General features: G+C 41.5%; 1 protein-coding gene across 1 annotated transcript in view; it reads right to left on the bottom strand.

Moving 5' to 3' along the window:
- Nucleotides 1-19,383, bottom strand: part of LOC129720061 (NACHT and WD repeat domain-containing protein 2-like) — a 302,766-nt gene that overhangs the window by 262,855 nt on the left and 20,528 nt on the right. The window contains exon 3 of the mRNA XM_055671472.1: nt 19,209-19,338. Within this exon, the coding sequence (XP_055527447.1) occupies nt 19,209-19,338 (130 nt within the window). The remainder of the gene's footprint in view (nt 1-19,208; nt 19,339-19,383) is intronic.

The following is a 19,383-nucleotide window of genomic DNA, read 5'->3' as shown; positions in this document are numbered from 1 at the left end:
TGGGCCATCTGGCAATATTGTTGCTGTTCGAGTGGTGTGCTTGTTCTTGGCCTGCATTCTTTGCTATGCGGAATAGAAACAAGCCCAAATGTTGAAAGTTGATATTTGATATTGGGAACACAACAAGGAACCAAGTGCAGTAAACACTTGACTTGTTGTGTTAATGGAAAAGAAGGTCTAGCGGTTCTGTAAAATAAGATTTCACAGTCCGTAAATTAAGTACCAGGATCGTAAAGATCTAGGTTACATTTTTAAGCGTGGGAATGTAAAGACGTGGGAATATTTTACCACAGCCAGAGAGCATTCGCAGGATTTAGCAAGTCGTACTTTTACTCACGCGAGAGTTAATTGGGCAATAAATTCCTTTGAATCATATAAATCACCAGGTTCTGAAGACGCCTTATCATGATTCAAGAGGACAAAGGAAGTTCGTACTTAACTGAGATGAATCGTTCAAAATCTGTTCACGTGGAATGTGGATGGCCTCTTACACGTTTGTTGTAATCGTTTGATCGGACAGGCTAAAATATATTCCAAAAAGCTGGCGACAAGTTCGTGTCTGACCAATAGGTTCTTCGTCGTTCATGATGAAACTGATGGAAAAACTTATCGATGACTAAATAAAGTCAGAATAACTGAAGCCAAAACCTTTGAATAAATATCAATTTGCAAAGTTGCTAAGTATTGCCATAATTTCCATCGCGGAAGCAATTCGAAGGTCCCTTTCAAGGCACTGGATGCTATGTTAGACTTACATCTATTGCATTTATTTGTACAATTGGAAGCGGAAAAAACGCACTAATACTGCAAAGAAAAAAAAGATTCCTGAAGGAGACCTTAGGCGATACTTCAATATACTTATAAACTGTTGGCGTGTTTTTTTCAAAGGGGAGAAGTTTCTAATGAATTGACTATATACTAATATTTATACACAATTTATTTTGAGTGTTCTGCCACAAACGGTGACATATCAACTATAGACAATGCAAATATATACATTTTTCGGAGAAATAGTTAAGGAAACTTATTCTGGGTACCTGAACGTTGCGGCATTGAAGGCAATGAAAAAGCTGATCTATTGGTGAGAAATGGAACAATGCAGTTATTGATAGTGCCATAACCGTTTTGTGGAATCTTAGAATGTGCTCTCAAAATGAAACTTGAGAAATGGGAAAAATCGATCAAATCACTCATCTCAGTGGAAAATGTACCCAACAGGAAAAAAAATCTACCTAAAGTATCAACCATATTGAAAATAGTCGAGTAAACTGGTTGCTCGTCAGTTAAAAATACTTAGTTTGATTAGCGTTTGGTGTGCGAAATTTTATTCAAATCAAAAATAATCGATTGAATATTTGGAAATTTCCAGATCATTTGGTATGGAGGTTCTCATATATATTCTAAAAATTTTGTATGGATCGTGGACATTCTACGAATCACAGCTGACCCGTCAAACTTTGTCCCACCTATTGTTTTTGTGTGAAATTAATTTTAAACATTTTAAATTGTTTCCACATACTTTCAAGGATTGATCAATGTTAAGCTAATCTTTTGTAGTTTTCATGAAAAAAAAATTATCCAACATCTATAGTATTATTAGTCCAAGCAAATCTTTATCATGCAAAGGGGGCGGTACTTTGCAAGCTTTCGCTCAAAAAACTGGATATTTCTTTTCTCCAGAAGCCATGGTCGTATAATAAAAAATACTTGGTTTTTCAATAAGAGCGCTACAAAAGTAGACCGATAAACAACTGGAAAATGAAGATATGAAAGCTAAGTATACGTTTTGTCTTGTCTGTATTGTAAAGTGATATTTTGGTGCTTGTTTCTACTTTTTGTGAGAAAACAGATACAGAGAGATTTTAATTTCATCATTGAAATTTTGAGCGCGGTATATTTCTCGTAGGGTTTCAGTAACAAGTTTTGTTTTTGTCCACAAAGTGTTAGTGTGGTTTGTGGAGTTTGGAGTATGTGTTTCTCCGGAATCATATGCTTTGATTTTTTGATTGTTCTAGCTTTTAACCAGTTGTTTGACATAATATGTTATATTTATGACTAGTTTGGCACTTTGTCAACAAATTTAAAAATATATTCTGGCTAATATGTATATTTGCATTTTTTAAATTGTTGAGGCTTTGGATGCATGGAACTTTGCCAATTTTCATATTTATTAGGCAACTCATACATCGTTTAGAGATAATCGACGTAAACGCCGAGTTCCTGCGCGTCTGTGTCGGCCGGCGGGTTTAACGCGGTTGTTCGTAACGCTTCGGTGTAAACGCGTGCTGAATACCGGGCGAGTTTTGCTTATCCGGCGTCTGGTGATTTCGCGAAGTAAACCCAGATATTTCATCATATCTTTCTGATCTTCATCAACGTTGAGCCGGAGACTGCTCGCGCGTTGCATCTAAATTAATACATCGCAAATCGAAGTAGATTTCGTTCAATCGATAAATATCATTTCAACCTCCGCGTCGATACCTTCCATGAGGTCGTATTATCTACAGATAGATCAACAACGCGCAATAGTTTTAGGTATTAAGAGGATCACCTTACGAGGAGATATACGGTAATTTTAAGTGGTCTCGGTTTAGTCAAAGGTCCTGTATCCTCGTGTACGTTTTATTGTTCCGGTGTTACATTATCAAACAAAATAAGTTTGAATCACATTATGAAAATCGTGGTGGATGTAATAAACTTGTAGGCGCGACACTTGTTCTGAAGAATCCGAAATTCGAAATTAGCGCATCGTTTACCAAAACGAACCCTGCTGTATACGTTTCCCTTTCTCCGACATCCCAGTGATTTATTGTGGAAGTGCAGAAGTGTTCTCGGCTTCCAATAAAGCGAGTATCACGTCAACACATTCCTATACAAACTCCTTCTTTGACCTGTTTTTGGATGCGGCCGGCACTGGTATTGCCTAATATAAAGATTTAGGTCACCTGTTTTTACATATTGAGGATGCATGTTGGTCCCAAACATCACCTGTTGTAGAGATGCATCGAATAGCACGATTCGGCCTTAGGCCGAATACCGAATAACCTTTTTTCCATTATTCGGCTGAACACAACGTTGATAGTATGATAACAAAATAACCAAATGGTCATTGTTTAAAATTTAAATTGTTTTATTCGCTTTCCAATTGTTCATGTACGAAAACGATTGAAAATTGTCCGAACTATTGCACAAGAAATAATTAATTATGCGCCTACGGAATAAGCTAATCCGTGGCGCACCTAGTTTTGTTCTTATTTGAGTTGTCGTTTAAAAATAATGTTTTTGAGGATTATGGCTAACACAATTTAAAAGTTTGTGTCACAACTACATTTTGAGTGTTTTTGAAAAAAAAAATGCGAGAAATGAACGAGAACTGAGGATGTGACTTTGGCTCAGAAAAATAAACCTCATCCAGACAAGACATGAAAGAGATGTGTGGAGATTGCGGTTCGTGTTCCGTTTAATGAGATATATTCCTTCCTAAGCCCAAGATACATTTTCAGTTTTCGTTTACCCCCGTTCATAGAACTTTGCATTATACTTTTATTATATTTTCTGATAATCGTTGGCCACTTTTCGGCTTATTCGGCATATTCGGCCGAATAATAAACTTACTATTCGGCGAGCCGAATATTCGGCAAAATCAAATTTTTGCTGATATTCGGCCCGAATATTCGGCGACCGAATATTCGGTGCATCTTTAATCTGTTGGTTCTCTGTGTAATTACAGCTGATCTGGCAATAACGGAGTAGCAACCGCGGGCGGTCAATCATGCTCATGCTCATGCTCATGCAAGAGCGCTACAAAAGTAGACCGATAGGGACTGTTGGGTCCAGGATTTCCAAACGGGTCTGGGGAATCACTTTCAACTTCCGAATCTAACGCTTCTTCTCAACAGGAACAGCGGACTGCGGGACGGGTATTTTCGGGCTCCAACTTCTTTTTTACAGGATGAACAATGCACGGGTAGCGTTCGAGAATGCGTACTGATCTAGCGGACACGGATAGTCAAGTCACTGATTAATTCACAGGTAAGTTTTTAGCACCAGGTAACCACAAGCAACAATGCTCTACGAGAGGAAATAAGCTTGCTTTCGCGGGTAAGTACCGGTCACGTCACGCAAATTAATAGTCAACCTTTTCACTTTGATCAGTACACTTTATTCTCCTATATTTTGGGGAATCCCACCTGTTTCGGGCTATAAAATAAACGCGATCGTTGTTCTTGGGCGGTTTATTACAAACTGAGATGAGGTTTCGGGCTATCTCCACCATTTTATAGCAAATGTAAGCGGAAACAGTAAAAATACTAAATACTTCTACCACGAACCGACTCGAATGTAAATAAATCAGCATAACACACTGCAGTCATATGCTGCACAAGATATTTACACTACTGGAATGCGGGTGGGATTTTTAGTGTGCTGCCATCTGTCCGTCGGTTCCTGCGTTTATATATGATGTTGCGCGATAGGGTAAAAATACTAAATACTTCCACCACGAACCGACTCGAATGTAAATAAATCAGCACAACACACTGCAGTCATATGCTGCACAAGATATTTACACTACTGGAATGCGTGTGGGATTGCCAGAATCGCTGGGAGTATGCTTGTATGCGCTGCTGTTCATCCAAACGGTTTAGTGGCACTTTCATGACGTCTGGTTCGGGCAGCGGGCGAATCATATTTTGACGAGAAAATGCGCTGGGGTTAATGCCGACAGGTCGTTGGGGTCATCGTAAAGCGGGGTGAGCGAGCGGGAATTCATACAGCCTTCGATAGCAGTTAGCACAGTAGTGAGTTCTACGTAGGAGAGCGATGCTGTTCCAAGCTGACGAACAAGATGTTTTTTGGCTGCCTTCATTGAGGCTTTCCAAAAACCGAAATTTGGAGAATGGGGAAGAATCAGATGCCATTGTATTTTATCTCCAGTGAGCCGTTTCGATATGCGTTCTTGGTCGGGTTCGGACTGCAGCATGGTATACGGTTGGTGTAGCACATTTCTTGCACCGATGAGCGGCCAAAATTCTTTCTTCATGACGGCGATAGTCATAACATAGCCTACGTGCAGGAACTTGCTGTGACGAAATATTATCAAAAGCTTTGTACAGGGGTGGAAACCGGGAATGACGATTTGATGCTTCACACTGCATATAGCGTCACCATCATCATCATCATCGTCACTATCTTCGTCGCGTCGATGGTTGGTGTGACACTCAGAGCACTACAATGAACGTGCCACATTCTTTTTATATAAGACACACTATTGTTCCCGTTTATATCATTTCTACTTTTTACTAATCCACACACAAAACTGATCTATTGTACCCTTCATATAATTTCAATAAATCAAAACCAATTAGTCTTAGCCTGCTACTCTAACGGAGCACATCTTTTTATGAGAAACTGCCCAATCAATCTGATAGCACGCTAAAGTGATGACCCCGACGTGATAGGGCACGAAATCGCTGATCTTTCTTTTTGACTACGGGTACCGCGAATCGCCAGTTCGAAGTAGTTTTTCGGTCTGTTAGTGCAAACGCAAAATTACCACTGAGGACAATAAACCATCGTTGAGTCGATACACGCGCCGCGGCTTAATCCGTCCAGCATTGCCGACACGAGCATCGAAACATATTTCATGTCGCTCGAATTCTGGTTCGCTGCGTCGGGAATCGGTTCCTATCTCCAGCAGGATTCCCGCAAGTATAATATCGTGATGGCACAAGTGCCAACAAACTAATTGTTCGAGCTCCGGTCGATTGGCGATGCCACTCCTGCGGCCGAAAAGTACACTTACATCAAGGTGAAGCTGATCGAGTACTTTGTCGATAGTCAGCAACGCCGTCTGCAACGTGTTCTATCCGACATGCCTCTGGGGGATCTAAAACCCAGTCAACTCTACAGTAAGATGAAGCGGGTGGCTGGCGATTCCCTCGGGGACACGGTGTTGCTAGATCAGTGGGCGCCCAGACTGCCGCCACATGCACAAGCTGCGGTAGTCGCTTCAAAGGGAAACGCGGCAGACAAAACCACCATCGCCGACGCCATTGTGGATTATATGAGCCTACGAAAAATTAACGCCGTCAAAATGGACAAAATTCAGCGATGGCGTCCTCCAGCGTTATGGAAACTGCAGCCATCGATTCGATCCAAGAGTTGAAACGTGAGATCGCTGAGCTCACCAAACGACTCGAAAAAGTGCTGCCCGGTCAGAAGAATGCTCGCGGTCGGTCTCGTTCACATTCTCGTGCAACTGAGAGCGAAATTCTTGTCGCGAGAGAGGACCATCAGTAGGATTGTGTTGGTACTATCGAACGTTCGGAAACGATGCCCGCCAGTGTCGCAAACCCTGCTCCAACAGCCGGCAGTCCGCGTCCAACCAGCAATGACGCCATATTGCTGGTCCTGTGGGGGAAATCAGTGAAGTTTCTAACACAGTCGCAATCTATCGCCTAAAAATTTCAGACTCTTCTACATCTATGCAATTTCTTATCGATACCGGCGCCGACGTGTCTGTGGTGCCGATAAATATGAAATCAGACAAAGTGAAACCATCAGCAGTTAAATTGTAGGCCGCAAACGGGACTGCTATTAAAGTGTACGGTGAGGTGTTAATTAAAGTTAATCTCGGTCTCCGCCGCGAGTTTTTGTGGGCTTTTATTATCGCCGATGTTGCGTCGGGCATAATCGGAGCAGATTGTATATGCAACTTTGATCTGTTGATCGATTTGTAACAAAACCGCCTTATTGACAATACTACTCGCCTCGAGTCGGTCGGTTCCCGCACTCTCACTAGCGACTATTCAATAAAGACTTTAGCAACTCCGGGAACAGTTAGCCAATTTTCGATCGTGCATCAGATTGTAACGACCGGTCAACCAGTTTATGCCAGGCCCCGACGTCTTGCGCCGGACAAACTGGACGCCGCTCGTACCGAATTTGAGCATTTAATAAAGCTGGGAATCTGTCGCCCGTCCAGCAGTAACTGGGCCAGCCCACTCCATATGGTGAAGAAGGCGGATGGCTCCTGGCACCCATGTGGAGACTATCGTCGCCTAAATGCCCAAACCGTACCGGATCGGTATCCCCTACCGTACCTGCAGGACTTCACCACCATTTTGCAGGGTAAAACAATATTCTCAAAAGTTGATTTGCAGAAGGCCTACCACCAGGTACCGATTCACCCCGACGACATCCCGAAAACAGCCATCACGACGCCGTTCGGCCTGTTCGAGTTCTCCTTTATGACCTTTGGTTTACGGAATGCAGCCCAAACCTTCCAACGGCTAATCCACGAGGTCGTCCGAGGGCTGGATTTCGTATTTCCCTGCATCGTGACTTGTTCATCACCTCGTTATCTCCCGAAGAGCACCGAGAACATCTGTGCCAGCTGTTTGAAAGGCTCAAACAGTACATTCTTGCGTTAAACGTCGCCAAGTGCGAATTCGGACGGGACTCGCTGGAGTTTCTGGGACATTTCGTTTCCGTCGCAGGTATCCGGCCATTGCCGGGACGTGTAGAAGCTGTTCAGAACATCGAGTTACCAGCTACAGTGAAGGAATTAAAGAGTTTTTTGGCCGTGATAAATTTCTATCGAAGATTTGTTCCCAACGCCATCGAAGCCCAAATCCTGTTGCTAAAAATGACCCCGGGCAACAAACGCAACGATCGTTCGCCGCTAGTTTGGACAGAGGAAATATCGCAGCCTTTGAGCGATGCAAACAACAACTCGCTCAGGCAACTCTACTAGCGCACCCTTCCAAATCCGCTGAATTGTCTTTATGGGTCAATGCCTCCGACATTGCAGCAGGAGCAGTGCTACACTAAATCGTCGATGGTGAAATTCAGCCGCTGGGATTTTTCAGCAAAAAGTTCGATAAAACTCAGCTCCGCTACAGTACATACGATCGCGAGCTTACTGCGATCTACCCAGCAGTGCGGCATTTTAAGTTCATGTTAGAAGGAAGAAACTGCCTCATCTACACCGACCATAAGCCGATCATCTTTGCGTTTCACCAAAAGTCCGACAAGGCTTCCGACCGCCAAGCTCGCCAGTTGGACTTTATCGGACAAATAACGACGGATCAAGCCACCATGGCCTTGCCTTCGCTCGACTTCAGCGCCCTAGCCGATGACCAGATGACCGACGATGAACTTCAAATATTTTGAAAGGTAATTCTAAATCCTCTTTAAAGCCAAAAGCTTTTACCGTTCCAGGCAGTGCAAAACAACTGTTTTGTGATTGCTTATACGATCGTATTCGCCCATACGTTACGAAACGCTTTCGTAATACCGCACTAAAAGCAACGCACAACCTCTCTCACCCTGGCACGCATGCAACGACCAAGTTGATGACAAAGCGATTCGTTTGGCCGAGCATGTCAACGCTCGAAGGTGACTCGCCACACACAATCACCTGTGACTCGGTACTCAGCGCCCGACAGTCGATTTTCACACATCAATATCGACATTGTTGGACCTTTCCCTCCAAGTAAGGGCAACCGCTACTGCCTCACAGCCATCGACAGGTTCACCTGCTGGCCGGAGGCGTTCCCAATTCCGGACATGACTGCTCCAACTATAGCTGAGGCTTTGTTCACCGGGTGGATTGCACGGTTTGGCACCCCAAACTACGTCACGACCGACAGTTCGAGTCAAATTTGTTCTTCGAGCTAAACCGCTTGCTTGGGACAACCCACCTACGCACGACAGCATACCACCCACAACCAGATGGCATCATCGAACGGTGGCACAAGACTTTAAAATCTGCAATCCTTTGTCACGATCCGGATCACTGGAGCGAACATCTGCCAGTGATATTGCTTGGTCTGCGGTCCACCTATAAAGAGGACATGAAGGCGTCGCCTGCCGAGATGATTTACGGAACCACTCTTCGAATACCGTCCGAATTTTTCGTGGACAATCCGGGGAAACCAAACAAAGCTGAATTCGTCGCTAACTTGCGCAAAGCGATGCAGAATTTGCGCCCAAAAGAGACTGCATGGCACGGTAGTCGAAATGTTTTTGTTCATCAGAACCTGCAGTCGTGCAAGACCGTCTTTGTACGCAACGATTCAGTGCGACCATCACTATCGTCTCCATACGAAGGGCCGTTCGAGGTGGTAAGCCGATCAAATAAGTTCTTCAAGATCAATATAAAAGGACGGACAGTCAACGTTTCCGCGGATCGACTAAAACCCGCCTACACACCGGAATAGCAACAACAAACAAATTCTCCTGGTCTACAACACCCACTACGGATCCACCGACTAGGATCACTCGTTCTGGCCGACAAGTTGTTATTCCACTTCGCTACCGCTGATGGAACCTAGTAGAGATGCACCGATTATTCGGTCGCCGAATAGTAAGTTTATTATTCGGCCGAATATGCCGAATAAGCCGAATAGTGGCCAACGATTATCAGAAAATATTATAAAAGTATAGTGCAAAGTTCTATGAACGGGGGTAAACGAAAACTGAAGATGTAACTTGTGCTTAGAAAGGAATATATCTCATTAAACGGAACACGAACCGCAATCTCCACACATCTCTTTCATGTCTTGTCTGGATGAGGTTTATTTTTCTGAGCCAAAGTCACATCCTCAGTTCTCGTTCATTTCTCGCATTTTTTTTTTCAAAAACACTCAAAATGTAGTTGTGACACAAACTTTTAAATTGTGTTAGCCATAATCCTCAAAAACATTATTTTTAAACGACAACTCAAATAAGAAAAAAACTAGGTGCGCCACGGATTAGCTTATTCCGTAGGCGCATAATTAGTTATTTCTTGTGCAATAGTTCGGACAATTTTCAATCGTTTTCGTACATGAACAATTGGAAAGCGAAAGAAACAATTTAAATTTCAAACAATGACCATTTGGTTATTTTGTTATCATACGATCAACGTTGTGTTCAGCCGAATATACGGCCGAATATTCGGCCGAATACTCGTCTCACCGAATAATGGAAAAAAGGTTATTCGGTATTCGGCCTAAGGCCGAATAGTGCTATTCGGTGCATCTCTAGAACCTAGTCTAGGAGGGGAGAACTGTAGCGTCACCATCATCATCATCATCATCACTATCTTCGTCGCGTCGATGGTTAGTGTGACACCTAGAGCACTACAATGAACGTGCTACATTCTTTTTATACAAGACACACTATTGTTTCCGTTTATATCATTTCTACTTTTTACCAATCCACACACAAAACTGATCTATTGTACCCCTCATATAATTTTAATAAATCAAAACCAATTAGTCTTAGCCTGCTACTCTAACGGAGGCGAAACCGGCAACCGACGCGAATTATTTCTAGGAGATTCAGGAGCAGGCTGCGCAGTCTGATACGGGATCGATTTGAAACTCTGGTACTGCTGCGCAAAGCTTTCAGCTCTTCGGGACACGACTCTGTTGAACTAATTTTACTACTGTACATTTTGCGGCTTTCAATTCAGTCACAATTAGAGCAGGATCGCGAATTCGGTTGTTTCTGTTACGTACGATGTGAATGAATTGAACGAAAAATCCAACGACGGTAAGAGGGCGTTCCATCTCTTTTGACGAAGCGGAGCATCGGTAGCTATCTGGACAGGCCATTCAGGTTTGAATTTCAGTAGCCAACTGGGTCCTTGTTGGTACTTGTTACTCTTGGCTAGCTGATCAGTGGAAAAATCATGGGAAAAGACATCTGCAGGATTGTTAGCTTCAGCTACATGCATCCAGGTTGAACCATGAGTAGCCGACTGTATCGAGGAAAGTTGGTTGGCGACACACGTCTTCCAAGTTTGGGGTGGGGCACGTAACCAGTGTAGAACTAAAGTCGAATCAGTCCGGATAAAAAACTGCACTAAATTTTACCTCCAAAGCAGCTGAAACTATCTCATACAAACGGGAATCAAGTTCAACTGCACGCAATTCTTTTCGGGGAACAGAGACCTGTTTTAGTGGGGATACCTTTGACTTGGATGCAATCAAGTGGTCCTTAACACGGTCATCGGTAGCTTCACATCGATCATGTATGCAGGCACTATAAGCTGCCTCTGATGCCTTTGCGGAACAGTGTAGTGCAGCACACTAGTAGTTAGCTGCAAAGGCATGGAAATCGCTACGAAAATCTTTTAGATGGGGGAGCTGGTCGTAAAACTGAATCCATTTCTGATGAAATTTGGGGTTAACTTCGTCGCAACCGTTCAATGATAACGGTCGTGCAATGCATCGGCCATCGGAATTACGGGTAGTGGTTTCGCAATAAGGGATTTTCACAGGACCGTTAAATGAAAGAACATTTGGGTCCGCTGTCTTCTTCTAAGACCCAAAAACGTTCACTCAGCTCATCTACTGGGGTAACTGTCGCCATATGACAAGATACTGGTAGCTGCGGGGATTTTTCTACGGGAATTTTCATTCTGCCTGTCACTATCCAGCCAAATACAGACTCGACAAGCATGGGTTGGTTATTGGCCAAGCGGATTCGGCTCTCTAGCAAGTAAGTGTAAAAATGACCAGCACCGATAATCATGTCAATTTTCTGACTGACATTAAATTTGGGATCTGCAAACTGAACGGTATCGGGAATTTTCCACTGGTAAACAACAAATGACATGGAAGGGGTGTCGCTGGTTACCTTTCGCAAGACCAAAAAATCAATAATGTCTTTGAATTCACAAACTCGGGAACGTATTTCAGCGCTAACTTGGTACTTGGCATTAGTGGTTGTACCATCTACTCCAGCAATGGGAACGTTAACAATTTTTCGGGATAAATGTAGCTGCTGGCAGAAGCGCTCACTTATTACATTGGGTTGCGATCCGGTGTCTAACAGAGCTCTGGCATGATGCTCTTTTCCGTAGGCATCGACTACTAAAAGCACCACGGTCGATAAGATGACATTTTTATTAACGTCCTTAACTGCGGCATTCAGCGAAACGGTATCACAAGCAGACTGAGCAACAACAGCTGTACTTATTTTAAATGCGCCGGGCGGAGCGTTATCAACGTTGAACCGATTTTCAGTAGACAAATTAGCTTGGAAGGGACCGGGATGAATCATAGAATGATGTCGCATACTGCACTGCTTGCAGTTGAAATGCGAACGACAGTTACGATCGATATGATCGCTGCGAAAGCAGTTGCTAAAAAGCCTTTTGTCGGCGACTACTTTAATAGGACCTTCTACATCTAATTCGTTGAAAACAGGACAGGCTATCATCGCATGCCTTTCCTCTTCGCAGGCAGGGCACGGGGGAAACATCTTTACTGGGGGATTTGTCATGGCATTTGCATTCAGACGCGGTAGGCTGGGCTTCTTGTTTCCAAAGTTGTGGTCTCCAGATCTGGGATGGACGGGTTGGGGACGGTTGATGAGAATTGTCTCCAGTACACGGGTTCTCTTTAGCAAAAATTCAATCATCTTGGCATACGTGGGTTGTTCATCCGAAGACGCAGATTCTTCCCAAGACTGCAGCTCCATCAGAATTGAACTGAAATGCTCGACTGGTTCGCCGAGTTGTTGCAATACCTTAGTATGACGTGTAAAATCATCAACTATTGTATGAAGGGCATCAACTGAGTTGTTCGGAATCTTCGGGTATTTCAGCAGCGCTTAAGCAGAATAGCTTTATTCGAATAACGTTTGACTGAATAGTTTGCAGCAGTGATGTTAACCGATTGGATCAAATTTGCTGCTTCACCTTTCAGTGCAGCACGAAGATAGTGAAACTTCTGAACACAAGATATCTCCGTCGAAGAGTGGATCATCGAGACGAATGTGTCATGAAACGTGAGCCAATCATTAAAATCTCCATTAAACTCTGGCAAAGTGATCGTCGGTAATTTAACGTTTGCTAAACCGGACGGGACGGGCTGAGATTCTACTGATGAAGACTGAGCAACGGGGGCGGGTACCGGAAGGGGTTTCTTCGAAAGTAAACTGGCCTTTATTCGAAAATACTGCACTTCTACTTTGGCACGGCATTCCATATTAGCCATCAAAAACTGCTCACTATCATCGAACTCCTCGTATTCCGACTGTATCGATTCGAATGTCTCATTAAATTTTTCTAAGCGATCAAGTGGCAGGGGCACTTCATGTTGATGCTTAGCAGGAACATAATTCGTCAAAAAATCCTCCATCCGTTTAAAAGCTTCCAGAAGATTTTTCCGCTTCACCTCCTTCGCCTTCAATTTTTTCTCGGTGTGCATTTTCGCTGTCAGCATCAAACGGGAACTAGTTCACGGATTTTTCTGGAACCATAAAAGACCCAGGAAGTAGCGCAAAAATACACTTATTTGCTTTGGAAAGGTACTCACCTGGTACCTCTTCCAAAGAGGCCTTGTATTAATTATAAAATCGGGAACGATATCCGGAAACAATAATTGTGTCTAATTCAGGTTATATTTCCTTTATATTCACAAGTGCTGGGATGGGTTGGGTAATCACTATCAATTGAGGTTGAAATCCTCCTGCTTCACACGTGCCGGGTTGGGTTGATTAAAAATAAACCTGTTGAGGTCAAGTTCCTCCTTGCACACACGTGGCGGGATGGGCTGGGTACTAAGCTCAATAGCTTGACTTAAGGTTAGTTTTCACTTCTAACCACTCACAACGGGACGGGTCGGGCGGAAATCCTGGTCACGGTACCAAAATGTTGGGTCCATGATTTCCAAACGGGTCTGGGGAATCACTTTCAACTTCCAAATCTAACGCTTCTTCTCAACAAGAACAGCGGACTGCGGGACGGGTATCTTCGGGCTCCAACTTCCTTTTTACAGGATGAACAATGCACGGGTAGCGTTTGAGAATGCGTAATGATCGAGTGGACATGGATAGTCAAGTCACTGATTAATTCACAGGTAAGTTTTTAGCACCAGGTAACCACAAGCAACAATGCTCTACGAGAGGAAATAAGCTTGCTTTCGCGGGTAAGTACCGGTCACTTCACGCAAATTAATAGTCAACCTTTTCACTTTGATCAGTACACTTTATTCTCCTATATTTTGGGGAATCCCACCTGTTTCGGGCTATAAAATAAACGCGATCGTTGTTCTTGGGCGGTTTATTACAAACTGAGATGGGGTTTTGGGCTATCTTCACCATTTTATTGCAAATGTAAGCGGAAACAGTAAAAATACTACATACTTCTACCACGAACCGACTTGAATGTAAATAAATCAGCATAACACACTGCAGTCATTTGCTGCACAAGATATTTACACTACTGGAATGCGGGTGGGATTTTTAGTGTGCTGCCATCTGTCCGTCGGTTCCTGCGTTTATATATGATGTTGCGCGATAGGGTGTTCCTAACCTTTTTGGGCCTAAACAGAGACGAAAAACGACGCCATATTTTTTCCGCTCTCTTGACATTTCTCTTCATTGAATGTTGCTGCTGTCTATTAAAAAAATTATTTAAAGTGATATTGTGGCGGCAGCTATGTATAGAAAAAATAAAACAGCAGAGCTTTCCCTTCACCGGCCCAGAAACCTTGAACTTGATGATGGCGGTACACTTCCCAGGATCCTCACCTGTCGTGAGCGAAAGTGCGACCTCGTTGGAATCATACACTGAATCAAAAACGACCAGCGGAATCAATTCTAATGAACCTAAAGAAATTGTAGGTGCATCTGGGCAAAATATGGTTAGAGAGCATTTGCAGGATCTAGCAAGTCGTATTTTTACTCACGCGAGAGTTAATTGGGTAATAAATTCCTTTGAATCATATAAATCACCAGGTTCTGAAGACATCCTATCATGATTCAAGAGGACAAAGAAAGTTCGTGCTTAACTGAGATGAATCGTTTAAAATCTGTTCACGTGGAATGTGGATGGCACCTAACACGTTTGTTATAATCGTTTGATCGGACAGGCTAAAATATATTACAAAAAGCTGGCGACAAGTTCGTGTCTGACCAATTGGTCCTTCGTCGTTCATGTTGAAACTGATGGGAAAACTTATCGCTGACTAAATAAAGTCAGAATAACTGAAGCCAAAACCTTTGAATAAATATCAATTTGCAAAGTTGCCAAGAAATGACATAATTTCCATCGCGGAAGCAATTTGAAGGTCCCTTTCAAGGCACTGGATGCTATGTTAGGCTTACATCCATTGCATTTATTTGTACAATTGGAAGCGGAAAAAACGCACTAATACTGCAAAGAACAAAAAAGATTCCTGAAGGAGACCTTAGGCGATACTTCAATATACTTATAAACTGTTGGCGTGTTTTTTTAAAGGGGAGAAGTTTCTAATGAATTGACTATATACTAATATTTATACACAATTTATTTTGAGTGTTCTGTCACAAACGGTGACATATCAACTAAAGACAATGCAAATATATGCATTTTTCGGAGAAATAGTTAAGGAAACTTATTCTGGGTACCTGAACATTGCGGCATTGAAGGCAATGAAAGAGCTGATCTATTGGTGAGAAATGGAACAATGCAGTTATTGATAGTGCCATAACCGTTTTGTGGAATCTCAGAATGTGCCCTCAAAATGGAACTTGAGAAGTGGGAAAATCAATGATAGCAAACTTTTGGACAAACAATAAATCAGCTCGACAATCAAAGAGATTTAGAGCACCCTGAAAAACAGTAACCCGTTGATTGATCAGTATCTCAAAAAAGACTTATGTACCTTCAGTGGCCTTGTGACGGGTCACTGCCCAAGTAAACATTACTTAAAACAGAAAGGTAAATTACAAGATGATGCCTGTCGCTTTTGTATCGTGCCGTGTCAAATAAACTATCTAAGCTTTTGTAACCTGGATAGAGAAACCTCGGAACATTTACTATTTCAAACGAAGAAGCAATTCTTAGATAAACACTTAATACAAACATTAGAAATTTGGGTGGCTTCTTCCAATAAAGCTCAATTCGTTCAATAATACCTTATTGGGATGAAACGATCAAATCACTCATCTCAGTGGAAAATATACCCAACAGGAAAAAAAAATCTACGTAAAGTATCAACCATATTGAAAATGGTCGAGTAAACTGGTTGCTCATTAGTAAAAATAAGTTTGCTTAGCCAAACAGGTGTGCGAAATTTTATTCAAATCAAAAATAATCGATTGAATATTTGGAAATTTCCAGATCATTTGGTATGGAGGTTCTCATATATATTCTAAAAATTTTGTATGGATCGTGGACATTTTACGAATCACAGCTGACCCGTTAAACTTCGTCCCACCTATTGTTTTCTGTGTAAAATTAATTTTAAACTTTCTAAATTGTTTTCACATACTTTCAAGGATTGATCTTGCGGTTTATTTATGGTCTGCAAATGCCTAAAAACTCGGATATTGGATACGTTTAAACTCAAAAGACAATTTTTTTGAATTGACTGGTTTTATTGGAATGAGAACATCCTCGTCATAAGATTTGTTTAAAATAAGTTCGTCACGTCACAGCGACTCCCCTCTTCTATTAAAAAAATTGAGCCTTAGTGTCCTGCCCCAAAGTACCTGCCAGTCGAAGTTCGAAACTGACCTAACAAGTCATTCGTTGTGAGTTGGAATCCCGGCTCGAGAGAAACTGTAAGTGTCAGTAGAATCGTAGCACCAACCTCGCCACGTTGTAATTTGTTAGCCTTAGGTTAAAATTGTGTCATAGCTATTTAATTAATTTCATGTGTCACCTGTTACAATGGTAGGTTTAATTGTTGTTAGATTTAGTTTAAAAAATGGTAATGTTCAATCAAAAGATTGTGCGGTTTTTAAATGCATTCGAGCGGTTAGGGAATTTCTCAAATGGGCTTTTCCCCACCCAACATGCTTTAATGAGACCACAAAGGTCTAAATAACTGAATAAATACAAATTACCTTGTACGTTAACACAGTTGGTTGCGAAGTTTGTAGCAACTAAACATATGATCAAATTACGAATTGGAGTGCTTTATCTGATGTTCCAAGAAAAATTACAATAAAAAATAATATCTCACTCATCGGTAATAAATTCCACGGATTTTAGAGCTCGTCAGACAATTGTACAATTTGTCTGGAAACGTATCGATTTTTTCGGTACAGATTCTGCGCTGTACAGTTTACAGAGTTTTGTGAAAAAGTACAGATAAGCACAGGTTTTTCAAATGGCTAGGAACGTTTGAGCTAAACTTTGTAACAGACTCAGTCACGTACAATGAACACGATCTCGCAAGCCAAAAGTTTAATTGACAAGCGAGGTAGTAGTTTAGAACTAATATTTCCAGAGTCAATAAAGTCACAGTTTTTTCAACAACGATGTTCCAATGGAACAGATTTTGGTGCCAATTTTGTCGGAAATAGTACAAATGAACAGGATTTTTGCCGCTCCCAGTGCAGATAAAAATGTGGCCACACTGCGTCAGAGCCATTTGGAGAATTAAGACTTTCTGCTGATGCCTTGAAGCAACCAGTTTCGGAAGAATTTTTTTCGCTGTTATTGTTTTTGTCTTATTAGTTTCAGGTTATATCAAAAGGTTGTGAATAAAAAGGACCAACCAAACCATTTTTCAGTCGAACTTTTATTTATAAATATTTTTCATGTGACGTCACATAACGTTACAACCCCCCTTTCCCATACGTCACAAATCGTCATGATTTTTTTAGCCCCCTCTCCCCTCTATATGCGTGACGTATTTCATGGATGTCGCCTTGTATGGAAACCTCCCTTCCAGAGGAGAGAGAGATGTTGAATCACCGTAGAAATATTACGTGTTCATGCATTTGCTTGATTAGTTCACGACCCGATCAGAAGAGCAGAACTAACAAATTACAAAATTCTATCAACGCGAGATACAAATAACATATTTTGATACAATTTTGTATTTTTCCATATAATGTTGATAACAAAATTGAATCTGAATGAGTTTTAATAACAAAACCTGAAATGAAGTAGTTCTGAAACAAGTCTAACTAATTTTTCGTTTTTATCAAAACCTGTTGTTTGTAACAATGTTTGTTATAATGTTGTTCCATATACTTTCTTATTTCGTTCGAAAGCTGATACATTAGTAACAAATTTTGATATGTGTTTGATTCTAGTAGAATCATTTCCGTTATAATTTCTGTTATTTTAACACCTAACGGGATCAAACTGAAAACACAGCCTGTTAGGTTTTTCCCGTAACAAACTAACAGCTTCTGTTACATTTTTGTTTTTTCTTTCTGATCGGGGAGTAATTTCAAAATTTGTTTGGGAGTTCCCTTCTTCCGGAGTAGGGAGTAGGGAGGGGTGTCATACCCTTATAGAATCTTTTCTTGTCTCCAAAAACCTACACATGGCAAATTTAGTTACATTTGCTTGAGAAAGGGGTGCCCGTCTTCCACAAAATATTTGTTATTCCCGTAAACCACTGCACACCGAGTTTGGTTCAATTTGCTTGATAAAATCTTGAGCTATACAGATATTTGTCTTTCGTTTCCAGATCAAGGAGGGGTGTCAATCTATCAGAGAAATATTTATTGCTTCTTAAAACACCTACAGCCCAATTTAAATTATTTCTCGAGTTATGCATAAATTTGTGTTGTTTGTATGGGAGTCCTCCCTATAATGAAATTCAAATTATCATAAAAACCTTTCCCGGCCACAAAAACCCTTACATAAAAATTTTCACGCCGAACGGTTCAGCCACTTTCAGGTCTATATGGATCAGACAGAACTCAGAACAGAACTCCATTTTTATATGTATATAATAGAATTGATATTCCGTCGATACTTTCGAAGCTTGGGTCTAAGAACGACACTGCTGAAATTGTTGGAATTGTATTTGATGATTGGAGCGTAGTTAGTTCGTTTTACACGAAAGACCACGGCAGCAGTTGAAGCCATTTCTGGAGTTCCCATTGGGTCCTTAATTATTGATTACGTTTTTTGACGATGTCAATCTTGTAGTAAATCGCACTAAAGTACTTATATATTCAGACGATATGAAATTGTGCATAGAAATACGGAACAGAATGGGTTAGCAACAATTTCGTTATTAAATTAACATTTTCTTCAATTGGTGTGCCCAGATCACAAACTTTGGGCACCCTATCAAGACATTAATATTTAAAAACCGTTCAGTGGTTCGAACACAACATCCAGGAAGAGGGCACATCGTCGTTACACTTTTCGCAGTATGCCACCCTACCAAAGATAGACGTAATCCTACTGCGAAAAACAAAAGAAACCTGCTTAAGGAAAAACTATGTTTTAAACCAAATATAGCTTGTACCTTGTTAATAAAGTTAGTCAAAATTGATGAAATTGGTTGTAATATTGAAATAGGCGGGACGGCATTACTGTCTTTTTTGTACCACATGTCCAAAAGCGAAACATCTATTCCCATCGTCGCCAGATCGTCCCTGTAATAGAAAAACAATAGAAATTTATTCACTTAGTTTATATTA

The sequence above is a fragment of the Wyeomyia smithii genome, chromosome 2 (genome assembly GCF_029784165.1).
Source record: "Wyeomyia smithii strain HCP4-BCI-WySm-NY-G18 chromosome 2, ASM2978416v1, whole genome shotgun sequence".
Lineage (NCBI taxonomy): Eukaryota > Metazoa > Arthropoda > Insecta > Diptera > Culicidae > Wyeomyia > Wyeomyia smithii.
The sequence above is the reverse complement of the archived record's forward strand: the minus strand, read 5'-3'. Positions and strand labels throughout refer to the sequence as shown.